The sequence below is a fragment of the Nanorana parkeri genome, unplaced genomic scaffold (assembly GCF_000935625.1).
Source record: "Nanorana parkeri isolate BGI_ZX_2015 unplaced genomic scaffold, ASM93562v1 scaffold637, whole genome shotgun sequence".
Taxonomy (NCBI): domain Eukaryota; kingdom Metazoa; phylum Chordata; class Amphibia; order Anura; family Dicroglossidae; genus Nanorana; species Nanorana parkeri.
In genome coordinates, this window is record NW_017306905.1 from 648,664 (window position 1) to 664,323 (window position 15,660).

General features: G+C 41.7%; 1 protein-coding gene across 1 annotated transcript in view; it reads left to right on the plus strand.

Annotated features, from left to right (window-relative positions):
• Positions 1-4,090: 4,090 nt before the first annotated feature.
• GAMT (guanidinoacetate N-methyltransferase) overlaps positions 4,091-15,660 on the plus strand; it is a 23,444-nt gene continuing 11,874 nt past the window's right edge. The window contains exons 1-3 of the mRNA XM_018563169.1: positions 4,091-4,278; positions 7,946-8,091; positions 15,505-15,568. Of these exons, the coding sequence (XP_018418671.1) occupies positions 4,107-4,278; positions 7,946-8,091; positions 15,505-15,568 (382 nt within the window). The 5' untranslated portion in view covers positions 4,091-4,106. The remainder of the gene's footprint in view (positions 4,279-7,945; positions 8,092-15,504; positions 15,569-15,660) is intronic.

The window sequence follows — 15,660 nt, forward strand, 5'->3', positions numbered from 1 at the left end:
TGTACACTGAGCTGACCAGCTTACATTCTTGGCACACCTCCGTGGTGCTGGAATGAAACGTTCCCATGCACCGGTGTGGAAATTAAGTCATCCCCGCTAACGAATCAAAACAGCCAAAGACAATGGCAGAAGATGTCAGTGCTGGTGAGGGATTGCATGGATGACATATTGCTAGAGCGGAGGTGAATATTTGCAGACTTTAAAGCAGAACTCTGGGCAACTTTTTTCTTAACCCTTGCAGTGGGGCTACGGCCAATGAATAACAACTGGGCGGAGCTGGCCGTGATGTCACGGCCGGCTCCACCCAGTTGTCATTGTTTAATGACAGTTCAGCCTTCCCAGGTAACTGCTGATCTGATCTGTCATTACAACTGGGCTCCGCCCAGCTGTCAGATACGAGGCGATCGGCCGGCCATTCGCCCCGCTCCGGGTGTCGCTTCGGCTCAGTCGAGCCGAAGCATATGCCTTTGGCTCGGCTACCTTCGGGAGCTGTACGGGCTATAATGAATAGAGCTCGGAGGCCGAAGCTAGCCGAAGGATCAGTCGGAGCTACGGCTGATCCTTCAGCTAGCTTTGTGAAAAACCCTCTAAATATTAATTTTTTGCATAAGGCCATCGGTGAATTCACTTTCATTTGATCATTTGCAACACCTTATTTAGGAAGAGGGAGTATCCCATTCTTTTCTTTACCTAGTTATTCATGTATGCAATTCCTAAAGGAAGACCTTTCCGTGCCAGTTTTGCCTTATAATCCCTACTGCATGTTCTGGGTGTTTCTTATAAGTACAAATGAATATATATATAATATATACAAGGTTTTCTTATATATGCAGTGTATATATATACAGGTGAAACTCGGAAAATTAGAATATCGTGCAAAAGTTCATTTATTTCACTAATGCAACTTAGCCGTCTACCGGGAGATTTTGGAGCACTTCATGCTTTCTTCCGCAGACGATGACACACACATATTTACATTATGTATATTTTCGGTGTTAGTGATTATATATAGTTTGGTACCTCTGCTGCTAAAGTGTATGAAATCAAAAGAAAGGCCATGTTGCTCTGCCTGAGCTGCTTGGCCACCAAGATGCAACAAAAATGTCAAGATCACAAGAGTGGACTAGTTGCAACAGCAAGTAACGATTAAGGTTATATCGTTCAGGACTTTTCTATTTTTACTTTAGTTATTACAAAGAGATTGGGTAATTTATTTATGGTATTTACACATTGACTTCAGGCCCTGCCCTCAAGGCTTGTTCACACCAAGCGCGTTCCAGGAGCAGAGCTGAGCAGTTACAGACCGGAACAAAACTGCGTCAAATGTATTCCAATGGTATTTTGGGCTCTAGTTCACATGGCAGCGTTCAGTTCCAGAGCATGTAAAAAAAACTGCAGCAAGCCCTATTTTACCTGCTCTGGAACACATGCAAACGCATCAAAAAATGTGGTATAACACACTGCACTGCGTGTGCAGAAACTCATGCAGATCTGGTCTGCATTTGGTGTGAACAAGCCCTCAAAGAACTTGTAATCTAAGGTCCCTTTCTCACATGCATACATACAAGGGCCAATTTAGACAGGAGCCAAATAACCTTCCAGCATGTCTTTGGAGTGTGGCAGGAAGCCTGAGTACCCGGAGGAAACCCACACAAGCACAGGGAGAACATGCAAACTCCTTGCAGATACTGACCTGGCCAGGGAATTGAACCAGGGACCTCAACAATGCAAGGCAGAAGTGCTAATATACAGGTACGGTACTGTGGGGAAAATCTGCAGCTGGTCTCTTTCTGACCTGCATCAGGCAGGTTTCACATTCCAATAGACTTGTATAGGAATCCAAAACCCATTTGATGGCAATAGATCTCCTCGACAACATGACTTACTGCTAACTGAAACTCTGTGTGGCCAAACTGTTGTAAAGTAGTCACCGCTCCAAGCTCACTCCCATGATGGACTACAATCTCATGTTTAGTTTACTCATTTGTATTGAGATTGTAGTCCATCACAGGAGCGAACTTGGAGCGGTGACTACTTTATAACATACACAAGAGACCATGGGGAACAAAAGTAGCCACCCTCCAGAAGGAAGGACAGTGTCAGCACCAATTCAGAGATGATTTGAGGATCTACAGCTGAGTGATACACAAATAAGATGCATTTTTGTTAATAGTTAAGGTACTTGAATGGATTTTTATTGATTTAGTAGTAGTTCAGTGTCACTTTAATTGATTTCAGAGCGCCTTTATTGATGTCGCAATCAACATATCACAAAAAGAAAAATGTGACATTTGGGGAACACACAGGTTCCCTTCAATTTCTCACATGCATACATACAAGGGCCAATTTAGACAGGAGCCAAATAACCTTCCAGCATGTCTTTGGAGTGTGGCAGGAAGCCTGAGTACCCGGAGGAAACCCACACAAGCACAGGGAGAACATGCAAACTCCTTGCAGATACTGACCTGGCCAGGGAATTGAACCAGGGACCTCAACAATGCAAGGCAGAAGTGCTAATATACAGGTACGGTACTGTGGGGAAAATCTGCAGCTGGTCTCTTTCTGACCTGCATCAGGCAGGTTTCACATTCCAATAGACTTGTATAGGAATCCAAAACCCATTTGATGGCAATAGATCTCCTCGACAACATGACTTACTGCTAACTGAAACTCTGTGTGGCCAAACTGTTGTAAAGTAGTCACCGCTCCAAGCTCACTCCCATGATGGACTACAATCTCATGTTTAGTTTACTCATTTGTATTGAGATTGTAGTCCATCACAGGAGCGAACTTGGAGCGGTGACTACTTTATAACATACACAAGAGACCATGGGGAACAAAAGTAGCCACCCTCCAGAAGGAAGGACAGTGTCAGCACCAATTCAGAGATGATTTGAGGATCTACAGCTGAGTGATACACAAATAAGATGCATTTTTGTTAATAGTTAAGGTACTTGAATGGATTTTTATTGATTTAGTAGTAGTTCAGTGTCACTTTAATTGATTTCAGAGCGCCTTTATTGATGTCGCAATCAACATATCACAAAAAGAAAAATGTGACATTTGGGGAACACACAGGTTCCCTTCATCAGGCAGTGATTTCTTATAGACAGGTCACACTATAGCATTGCGCTAAAGTGCAAATTGTTTCACGCATTTATGCTACACAGCTCAATGCACCGCACACTAGGTGCAATGGTGTGTTGTGTTGCTATTTATTCTGTGTTGCAGTGACGTGCAATAAAAAAAGATGCATGCACCTGGGGCGTCCCGAGGCTGGGTGTTACCTGGAGTGGATAGCGGGTGACACCGCAATGACGTGTGCGCAATGACGTCATCGCGCATGTGCTCCTGTCTTATTGATACCTGCTGGCGGCCATCTTAGTGATGATGCCGGCAGAGAGAGGGGACTTATGCTGCCGCAAATGGTGTCACCCGGGTGCGGGCCACACCCCCCTTGTGACGCAACTGGCACACACTATTTCTTTTGCAGCAAGTCACGCCCGCCGGGTGGTGCGTTGGCCTGCCATTCAGAATGAATAGCAACACAGTACACCTAGTGTGTGGTACATTGCGCTGGGTGATAGCATTCGCTAAACACACGGATACGGATACGTGCCTTTAGCACAAGGCTATAGTGTGAAATAGCCCTTAATCTTTTATTAATCCAACCTCCCCATACACGTCCAGCAAACTATCATTGCTGGTCTATTTTTTTCTTTATATATATTTAATATACTACAAAGGATCACATGGAATAGGTTTATATCTAATAGCAAAATGCAGGCTCACAAGTCTTTCCAGATCAGTTTCAGAATACAGGGCTCTTTTTAAACTAGATTAGTGTAAAGACTACTCATGATCTACGCTCCCTTTACCAGCAGTCGTAACTGTCCCTGTGTACCAAGCAGGAGTCACGGTAGCCACGCCCCCTTCATAACACCACGACCTCCTTCGGCTTGATCTTTAACTAGCAGACACCGCCCCCCGTGTACTGTCAGCCACGCCCACTACACAGAGCCCTATAACCCCACAGCAGGGGCCGCTGTGCTGTCTCTGTGTCCTTGTTTCATCTGCTAGCATACAGCCCTGCACAAGTTCCAGCCATGTCCTCAGACAAGATCTTCACCGAAGGGGAGACCTGCAAGTCTGTTTGGCACAATGCATCTGCAGGGTACAATGAGGCAGACACCCACCTGGAAATCATGGGCAAACCGGTGATGGAAAGGTGGGAGACCCCCTACATGCACAGCCTAGCGGGGGTAGCTGCTAGTAAAGGTATGTGCTTAGATGTGTAGTGTAATAACTGGATACTAACAAATGTATACAATAGTTTATTATTAGGTATAGTAATACACCTTGCACTGTGTAGTGTAATAGCGAAAAAGTTGCAAATGCACAGGATTTGAAAAGCAAAAGATTATTATATCATTATTTATTATTACTGTTTATTTTTATCAGTGATAGTAATACACCTTGCACTATGTAGTGTAATAACAAGACAGTTGCATTTGACAAGATTTGCAAAACAACAGCTTATTATTATCATCATTATTTATTCTTACTAGTTATAGTAATATACTTTGCACTATGTAGTGTAATAATTAGACAGTTGCAAATGCATAGAATTTGCAAGACAATAGATTATTACTATTATTGTTTTTATTTATTTTGTATTATTACTTTTTATTATTATTATGATTAGTGTTAGTAATATACCGGTAGCTTCAATGAATCTGTAGATTGACAAGTACCATGCATAACGCTATGTAAAGCTAGCCATATACTTTGCACTATGTAGTGTAATAATTAGACAGTTGCAAATGCATAGAATTTGCAAGACAATAGATTATTAGTATTATTGTTTTTATTTATTTTGTATTACTTTTTATTATTGTTATTATGATTAGTGTTGGTAATATAGCTTGAATGAATCTGTAGACTGACAAGTACCATGCATAACGCTATGTAAAGCTAGCCATATACCAGAATTTCCTTCAAAAAACATTTTTTTTTGGGATGGAACATTGCTTTTCAAATAGTTAATGGGTTCAAGTCGATGGTCGTTTTTGCCTGCAGTGACGAAAACAAAACTTGAAGGAGCAGAATGGAAAATTTGTCTCGAATGAATGAAATTTTAACAGTGAATGTGGAAACTTCATTCATTCAACCATCGAGTGTTAAAACCAAACAAAACTGAACATTCTTCAAGTCTCTGATGGTATTATCGAATGTTGTTATGAGATTTTTTTTTTTTTTTAATGAATGTTTGTATGAAAATCCTACTTGTGTATGGCCAGCTTTACTAGTTGTTTAAGGAGGCATGAGAGATCTCTAGAGCAGCCTTTTTTAACCAGGGCTCTGTAGAAACCGAGGCTTCCTCCAGAGGTTGCTAGGAGTTCCACTGACAATTACTTTTTTTTTTAATCTGTAAGGGGTATTCTTCCTACTGAGCATCAATGTAAAGGAGCCATTCTCCCAATGACCACCAGTATAAGGGGACCCTTCTGTATTGATCACTAATGAAAGGGGGTGCTTCATTGACCAGCAGTGTGAGGGAACACTACAATTTTCACTGTCTTCATTTCTTTTCTGGCCACTAATATTATATTTATTATTATTATTATTTATTATTATCTCATTCACAATTTCAATAAAAAAAAAAAAAAAAAGATTAATTAGCAGGGATTCCTTGAGACTTTACAGTTATTTCCTCCTTGAAAATCTCCTCCAGAGAGACAGTCCTCAAGATGTGGTGCTTGCTGTCCAGCAATCAGTTGAGTGTCTCAGAATAGCTGTTTTGTATGTGTTACACTTGGTGACAGCTGTATGCTAGGAGGGGCACTAGGCCTGCGTGCTCTTTTTTTAGTTCTTCCGTGACTTGAATAACTTTTTGTGTCTTGACGCCAAGTATGGAGCAATTAGATAGACTGCCTTGGGTATTTACCCAGTATTGCTCAGGGAATCTTCACATCTGCTGCTATGTCTTCACAGCAGAGTCTTTGGAACAGAGCAATGTGGATACTCCTACACTCAATGAAATGTACTGTCACGTGCTTCAAAATACTATTGTAGGTGGTTAATATGAAGCAGCACGTCATACATTGACAGACTAAATAAGACATTGCCACAGTCCTACTGGAGGCAACACTTATATAATATATCAAAGAACACAACATTTGTCTGATTCACTTACCATACTTTGGTGTTCAAACTTTTAGGTCTTGTTCCATGACCATTGAGCTGCATTTTCTGCACATTGTTTTCTATGTGCACTGTTCTTCTATACAGACCGGCACAGGTCTCAGATCCCATGGACCTAATAGACACCCACAACAGGCTGCGCATGTTGCAGTCTGGAAGCTGGCAGAGAGCCGTAGCAGTTTGTACATGTACAGTGAATCCAGCACATGTGCAGACACAACACGGGTCTCTTTCAGGTGAGTATGCAATCTGGGCTGAACAAGGTTCCACAAGTTTAACAAGGTGCACGAGGCAAGAGGGGTTTAATAGCAAAATAACTCCCAGGGTTAGAAGTGTGTGGGGGAGTTCCTGTTTAATGTTCCTCTTTACACCCCTATTCCGGGTGTAAAAATGCATTTAGAATACCTTTTTAAAACGCGTAGAAACTTGCCACTGCATCAGAACATATGTGCAACATATGTTGTTGAACACATGGAGGGTGAATGAGCTCTAAAAAGGAAAATTAATTCTAAATTACTGCAACATTATGGAGCTCTATAATTTGAGGAACCATTGTGTTCTGGGAATATTTCTCTAAAAAAGAAAATTAATTTTAAACTTCATAGTCTAGCTTTCAACAGTTTTTTTTAAAATTACAGTTGGGAGTATCTTCTTGGTACATAGTACTGCAACATTATGGAGATCTATAGTTTGAGGAACCATTGTATTCTGGGAATATTTGACCAGCAGCCTATTCTCCAATGAAAGTTTTAAAATATGATTGTTCATGCAAATTTGTACATTGGAGAGGATTTTTTTAGTGGTAAGATCATTTCCTAATAAATCAAAACAATCGAATGCAGTGATCAATCAAATCCATAATAACAGCTGGTTAACTGTTTTTCTTACCTAAGAGGCCACTGGAATTTTTTGCTTTTTGGAATGTGCCTACTTTATCTAAACAACTACTTTTTATATATTTAGATCAGCATATGTATATACACACTAATGAATATTTGACGTTTTAAGATTCTTAAGAATACACAGGTATTGGCTATGCTCTTTGTTGGGGGATGCATGGTATGCTTTCCATCTGGGTGATTGTAGACTAAAACCATTCCACTGTCCCTGGAAATTTAATTGTCCTCTATTTATATCCCCTGAGCACTGAAGGGTGAAATGCCTTTTTGCACACAATGGCTGGTTTACTGTTTCCCCAAGACATTCCCACTTTTTTAATCAGTTTCTTATCTCCTAAAGCTGGCCATACACTAGTGGATTTCTGAACCAACTTTCGTACGAAAGATCTTTCTTTACCACCTGATAATGCCATCACATACTTGACAAATCTTGATTGAAATTTCGTTTGATTTTAACATTTGATTATCGAATGAATGGAGTTCCCCGTAAGAAAACCACATTCACTGTTAGAATTTCGATCGTTCGAGAAAAAATTTCCATCCTGCTCCTTCGAGTTCTTTCGTCACTACTGTTGAAATTGAGCGTCGATTTGATCCCATCAGGTAATAGAAAGTTGAACGAAAGATCTTTCGGATGAAAGTACTTTAAAAAATCTACGCAGTGTATGGCCAACATAATTTTATGTTCCTGTATGAAGGGCCCAATTTTAATTCTTCTGAAATATTTAGCTCTACTGTTACCACTGGAAAAAAATAGGTGACCTGCTGTGGTAAGTTGTGTGTTGCTTTTGTTGTAAGTTGATAATGTTTACTGCATTTTTAACCTAACTCTCCATTTGCAGGAGGGAGAGTGCTTGAGATTGGATTTGGTATGGCAATTGCAGCTACAAAGCTGGAAGAGTACAAAATAGAGGAACACTGGATCATAGAATGCAATGATGGGGTATTCCAACGGTTACAAGAATGGGCCAAACTCCAACCACATAAGGTAAAATCATGTGCCTATTATAAAAAAAAAAAGTGGCAACTGTGGCCATTTAATGCATATGTAGGAGGTCCTGCTTGTTCAGATAGTTCCTGTGTTTTAGATAATGATAGGCTGTGAAATAGGGTCAGTTATGTTGCTGGTCATGAATGTAACAATCTGATTGTTAAAGTTGAACTCCAGGTCGAATGATCTTTTATGAATACTTACATTGGTCCAGCTTGGCTCAATACAAGTATTCATATCTGATATTGGAATGCCGCTGGGGATTCTGAAAATCACTGTAGTAGTCAGCGCTACATACAGTATAGCTGGTCTCGTCTAGCAGCAGCTTCCCCTCTGTACAGTGAGCGCAAGGGGCACTCACTCAACACCTCCGCTATTCAGAAAATGCCTTGCATTTTTTCACTAAATACAAGGCATTCATTGATTGCACAAGGTGGTGAACATGACATCATTTTCTCCTCCGTTTTACCTCATCCAATCCGAGAGTGCCTTGTACTCAACAAAAAAATACATAAAAAGTGCTCTGTGAATGGCAGCGGTGCCTTGCAAGGGACTCCCTGTGTGCAGAGGAAAAGTCGCTGGAGCCACAGCTATCACTGTGATTGTCAGAATCCCCAGCAGCCCTCCTTATTTCATACAATTGTGCAATGTAAGCTTGGCTCAATGTGAGTATTCATATCTGATATCCAGAGGACCTCTGGGGCTTCTGAAAATCACTGTAGTAGTCTGCGGTAGATATAGCGATGGTCTGTTCCAGGTGTGGCTCCAGCGGATTCCCCTCTGCACACTAAGCACAGCGAGTCCCTCTCTCAGCATCACTGACAATCAGAGAATAGATTGTATTTCTTCAATGAATACAAGGAGACTCTTATTCGACGAGGTGGAGAGGAGGGGAAGATGATGTTATGGTCTTCATCTTGTCCAATGAGAGAATGCCTTGTATTAATTGAAAAAATACAAGGTGTTCTCTGAATGATGGCAGTACAAGGCAAGTGATATCCTGTGCTCTGTGTGGAGAGGGGAAGGTCTTGGAGCCACAGCTGGAAGAGACCAGCTTTCACTGTATGTAAGAGGGCTAACCTGGAATGTGACTTTCAGGCACCGGCCTCTGCTTGTGCCTATTTCCAGACTTTGGTGTACTGTGTTAGCCCCAGAGTGCTCTCCAGGTCTACGGCTGGTGTGACCCACTCTCCAATTTTAGAGCCATGGCACTACCTCTGGTGTGACCCAGTTTCTGAATCCTCCCTTTGTGAAAGAGCCTCTGCATGTGGCCAGGCTACCATAATATGTGTGCTTTGAGCACTAAACTTCGCATTGCGGCGGTTTCCAATCCCTTGTTTTCTGTGTTACCTGCAAACCGTTTTCAGTTTAAAGCGTAACATAACTCGCCTCCCCTTGCTCCATCGCTAGGGCAGGCTCCTTCTCCCCAACTTCTTCCAGGGACTGGTCTTCAGCAATCTTAGTTGGCCAGGAGAAATGACGTAGCTCCTAAGCAGGTGCATAGGAGTTCAGTCATCCTGGATCAGAGGTGCAAACAGGCAAGTAAGTTTGTTTCATTGCAGTGAAGACATTGCGAGGGGAATTTATCAAAACTGGAGCAGACAAAATCTGAAGCAGCTGTGCATGGCAACCAATCGGCTTCTATCTTTTATTTTCAAAGCTTAACTAAACAAACTTGAGAGAAGCTGATTGGTTGCCATGGGCAACTGCTCCAGATTCTGTCTTCTCCAGTTTTGATAAATTCCCCCCAGTGGGAATAAAAAGCCCTCCTGCTCACAATTATTATTATTTTTTTTTAGGTTTCTATAGGATCATCCCTTTCAGCAGTTTCTATAGCTCTACTGCCTGTGCATGAGACCTGCTCTATGTCTTTTAGGCCTCGTATAACCACTTCAGACTTTGTGTCAGTCTGTGCGAGAATAATGTAACAATCTGCTTGCAGACATTGACTAAGTGCCTTAGTACTATCTACCGCAGAAAATAGTTCTCACCCTACTGGACCATTATGTCTCAGTGTCTGAGGCCTATCTTTATCTCTAATTCAGATTCAGAACCCGCATAGTCTACTCCTGTAGAGACTATATCAAAACCCAAGTTCCTGATGACCCTGTTGTTTCCAATCTCTTTAATGTAGTACACTTTACCCTGTTTCTAGGGAATCAACCGGTAAAAAGGTTTCTCTATGACGACTAAGAACTTCCATTGCAATCATGGCTTCCTCCTAAAAATGTGTAGAAGCATTTTCCTTTTTGATAAAGAATTTCTTGACTTACTTTTTTTACAGTTCTTCACCTTAATGGACATCTTATCTTACTCTGGTTCATGATGTCTTTATATTTAGCGACTTTACTGATCGCCATTTGGACTTCCTATTTTATCTAAATTAACTGGAACAACTTACTGTCTTCTATTGGCAGTGACTTTAACTTGTTAAAATTATGTCTCTAGTGGAGGAACTCCTCTAACACAGGTCCAGACCCTTGAGCTTTGCATCTTGTTGAGTTCAGTTATGATGGCCTCTTAAGGTGCCCATACACTGCACGATTCTCGTACGAGAATCGCGGGAAGAGAAACGTGCAGTGTATGGAAGGCGTGCGACCGTTTCTAATGTACGGTCGCACTACTTTTTTTGTATTTCGAGCATGTTGGAAAAACGGCCTGAGAATCGTACGATTTTCGGCTAGTTTTTAACATGATCGAGAGATCACTGCCGAACGGGCCAGTGTGCGCACACGCACACTGCCCGTTCAGCATTGCGGTCATCGGAAGCCCGCCCCTCGGGGGCGGGCTTGCGATGATCGCAAGTACGATCTGCCTGTCCAAGTTGGGCAGATCGTCCGTTTTTTTAAAGTACTTTACAACCCTCGCAAGACAAAAGTCTTGCGAGGGTTGTAAAGTGTATGTCCACCTTTAGAGGCATTAAAGTGTCCATATATGTAGGGCATTTTAGCTACATGCCTGAAATGTGGAAGATACAAATAAACAATGCCCTATTTACTTGCCATTTGAGTGAAGGCTACTCTTTGGTCATATATTTATACACTCATGCCAGACCTACTGCCAAACCATCTGTACTATCTTGTAGGTGACCAAAGTCTTGTTTCCCGCTATCTACAGCTCTCTCATGCCTTCAGGTCTCAGTTTCCTGATGGTACGGTTAAGCTAGTCAATACACATCTTGAGTCTCTTGCTCGATCAGAGGGTTTGATGAAGGTGGTTTCCTGTTTTTATCGCCTATTGCAGACTATGACCACCTCCACTTTGGTGACATTACAAACCAGGTGGAAAGAGGATATCTCTGACCTGAATGATGATGATTGGGAGGCAATCTGGGACAAACCGTTTAAACAACTGGTGGCGGTGAGAGATAGAATGGTTCAGTTTAAGATTCTACATATGGCGTATTTCACCCCTCACTGCCTGAATAGTCAATGCATCCATCTCTGCTTCCTGTTAGAGATGACCCTGCCCTATGTGTATTTTGTGGGCGTTTCTCTTAATTACTTCTTATTGGCATGCCATAGTAGACTATATATCCATGGTTACCTCTTTGAGCCTTGTCCCATCACTATGATAATGCCTCTGGGACTTGGTGGAGGAGGCAGCCCCTAATAACTCTGAGCGGACACTCCTAGGTTTGCTTCTATTTTATGCCCGTAAGGTGATTGCTATGTGTTGGAAAAAAACTCGCCCCTCCCACTGTTTTATTTTAGAAAAAACTGATTAATGACAACTTACCTTTGTTCCAGGACACTTATTATAGGGGATGTCCCAATAAGTTTCACAAGGTTTGGGATAGTTGGCTAGAATATTCTAATTCAGCTGTAGACACGGAATCATAATGTCGTAAGGTTTTTATCTACCCATAGAAGATTCAATGGCTCCTTGACATAGGAAGACTTGTATGTCGCTGCTGGATCACCTCTTTTTCTTTATTTTCCTTTTGTACCTTAATGGCGATTGTCTTAATGTGTGAACCACCTTAGGAAGTGTTTCCTAATGTCTTCTGCGCTTTTTTGTTTTTTTTATTGCACTTTTGTATTAATGTACGCGTTGTTTGCACCGTTTGTAATTTTCGATGTGCAAATCAATAACATATAAAAAAAAAAAGTATATTTCCCATCTTATAGTCCTAAACATTCTTTTTAAAGCTATACCCCCACTTTTACTAGTGGGTTTTTGTTTTCCCTATCTGTTGCGTCTCCTGGGAAACCCTTCTCTTCAGTTTGAAAGCTTAGGGTTCTGCCTATAGCTTTTATTTTATGCATAATATATCCTCACTCAAATTGTCAATATCCTAAATTCTTGAACTTCTGTTATTTTAATTAAAATATTATTTCTACGCTTTGGCTATAACAGGCACTGTCCTATTTACTCCTTGGGATTCTGAGATTGATGAGAATTCCAAAACATACTTTCTTTTTTGTACTTTTTCATCTCTCATCTTGAGTTGCAGCATCTGGATTAGAAAATGCACAAATAATGGTCCTTGCTCTAACAAGTCCCATTTTCTATCGGTAGTCTTGAACAGGGTGGGAATTATCCCCTTCTTCCTCTTCTTCACCCTAGAAATATGTTTCTCACTGGTCCATTTTCCTTCTCTTGGATCTGGTTCTATGGAACAGATAGCTTCCCAGGCAGTAAGGGAATCCCTAATTGAGTCAGTCTTTTAGATTGCCCCTGTGTCTGCAGAGTTTACAAAAATTCATTTTCCAGAAGAAATTCACACCTATCACTAATCGATGTCTGCATCCTTATGGTGGACAGCGTTGGTGATTTCATGTGTCCATCCTATTTCCATGTAGGGTTCAAAGTCTTGATTTCTGACCGCTGCATCTGACTTTTTCCCTCCACATACAGTGCAGGTTCTTTGCTTTACATTGAAGGTCTGTTGCCTGCACATACATGCAGCAGGCTCCCAAACTTCCTGTCATGCAAAATGCAAGGCCATTCTGATAGGCAGAGCTCTGACACTCCTGGATAGTTCTCAGAGTTTGCTACTAAGCCTTGCCCCCACACATTGCTTTTGGCTCTCATCACTAGGATAGGCATCCTTCCTGGCAAATAGGAATGTGCAAGAGACGGGAAGGAGCAGGTAAGCTTGAGCACTGTCACGATGTGTCATGTTAGGATGGTCTGAGATTCACTGCGAAAGGAAGGTTTGGAAGGTTGCTGCAGGTGTGTAACGGTACCTCCTAGGTACCTGCACTTCATACTTGCGACAGTTTGCCCCTATTTCCCCCAGTGAAATAGTCTCTTTAACACAAACTAGTGAACCCTCATCTAGTGTTCTTACATATGTGTGAGGTGTTGGGCAGAGGTTGAATAATAAATACATGTATAAAGGAATCAATCAAAACTGCCATCAGCCTTGTGAATATTTGACTTAAAGGAGAACTATGAGGTGAGTGATTTCCACTCATCCTCATAGTTAGAGCCGACCTGTGACAAAGAAGCTGTAACAGGCCGGCTCTATTGATCGGGCAGTGAGCAGGAACATGCACCGATCTGCTCACTTCCCGATTGTCTCCTTGCAGTGAGCGTTGACTGTCAGTCACCGCACCCTGCAGGGATTCCTCCCTGCTGGGAGGGCAATAGCCCGCGACATACTGAGAACAGAGAAAGAAATAAAAGAACACTATTAGTAGTGACTGAGTGTATCATTGTTAGTAGTATCTGAGTGACACCGATATCCTCTCCTATGAGTGGGTTCCCTAACCTAATGATGTAATAGCAGGCAAGCTCTCATGTCTGAATGTGATATTAGGCGTTCTCCAATGCCTGAATGTGATGGCAGGCAATCTCCAATGCCTGATTATACTCACAACACTGTGGATAGCCTGCAATAGAATCCCGGAGCTCCACCTACATTTTATACAGCTTCTGGGTTTTTAGGAAGGTGACCCACTGCATTCTACATTACAACCTATTGAGAGATGCATTACAGTCTGGGATTGAGGTTTAAATAAAAAGTTTGGGGGCTCTTACGCATTCTGTTTATGTTCAGGTTAGTTTCCAGGTCTTCTTTAAAGTGTTGCCAAGATTATGACTTTTTTTTAATCAAATTAGATGGTTACCTGCATGTATGTGACGTGAAACCACCCCATCAAAATCTGTTTGGATATCACATCTGCGGGTGCATGTAGTCATCACATAGTGCCTACCTATGTCATCAATAAGTATAGCTCGGAGCAGATGGCCAAATCTATACCATTGCAGTGTAATGCAGGTAAAACAATAGTAAAGGCAGATTTTTCTGGCCTGCCTAGTCAATGCTGCCCCTGATTGCAACTGGCCACATGGCCTTTAGAAAGCCCCATAAACATAATATCAGCCTGATCTGATCACCTCATGTCTGTGGGTATCTTTAGGCTGGCCATAATATTCCCAATTCTTCTGACAGCCTGATGTCTCAAGTGGGGATTAGACTGTCTAGTGGTATCCCTATGAGCTTCCAACAATATATAGAGCCATGTATATGCTGCTCCATTCTATCAGGCAAGTCACATGATTAACCTTGGTAGGTATTGGTGTTACTAGCAGGCAGAGGGGAAGACTGAGGACACATCTGTGCATCTATGGCTGGCCTAAAACCATTTGATTAGGTGTTAATAGAAGCGGCAGCAGATAAGCACAGTAAGCCAGTGTGCATATGGTAGTCTCGCATGTCAATGAAGGTCACTATCTAGAAGTGAGGAACAACTGGGTTCAGGTATTCATGGGAAAGGCTTACATGATAATGTTTGTATCTAGAGTCAACAGAAAACGACCAAAGTGCACAAGCAGTAGGTATAAGTGAACAGTAAGCAAAACTGCTAAGTGGCAATTGCATTGTCAGCATATAAAATATGTGCCCTTTATTCCTGTTCTGTTGAAATTGTCCCTCACTTTCTGTTCACAATGGACAGCATGACAAAAAATTAGTGATATTAATGCAACAGACAGCAATAAAAATTGCCAGGGGTTCTAAATCTTCACCACTCTATCTGAAACCAATAAATGCCCTCAATTAGGTAAAACATACTATGTAAATGAAACTTAAATTTGAACTTCCGGGAAAGCTAAGCAACAGCTAAGTACACTGTTGAAATTCATATGCGAGAGTAGTTTTACCTGCCAATGGATTTGTATCTGGCTATTTAGTCCTAAAATGTACAGCTCTGCCAGACTGATGACCTGACTTTTCTCTACTGCAGTTAAGCAATAAAGTGTATTCACCTCCCTGCCCGCAGCCTGTGACTGGATAATGAAGGAGCAGCTGAAGACTGAAGAGCTCATCTCTCTGTCAGAATAATCTTTATTAGCACATGCCCAAGAAGCCCACCTAATTGACTCCTTTGCTGCCTCTCCTTCTGCCAGTCCTGCTTTTTACTGAAAATGCATAGCTGACCTTTAACTCTTTCTTTATAGATTGTCCCCCTGAAGGGGCTGTGGGAAGATGTAGTTCCAACATTGCCAGATGGACATTTTGATGGTAAGTTACTATGAAACTCTTCACTGAACATTTATAGCAGTGTTGACAGACACTTTTTAAGGGACCCCCAGCGTTGGTCAGTGCCTCTCTTG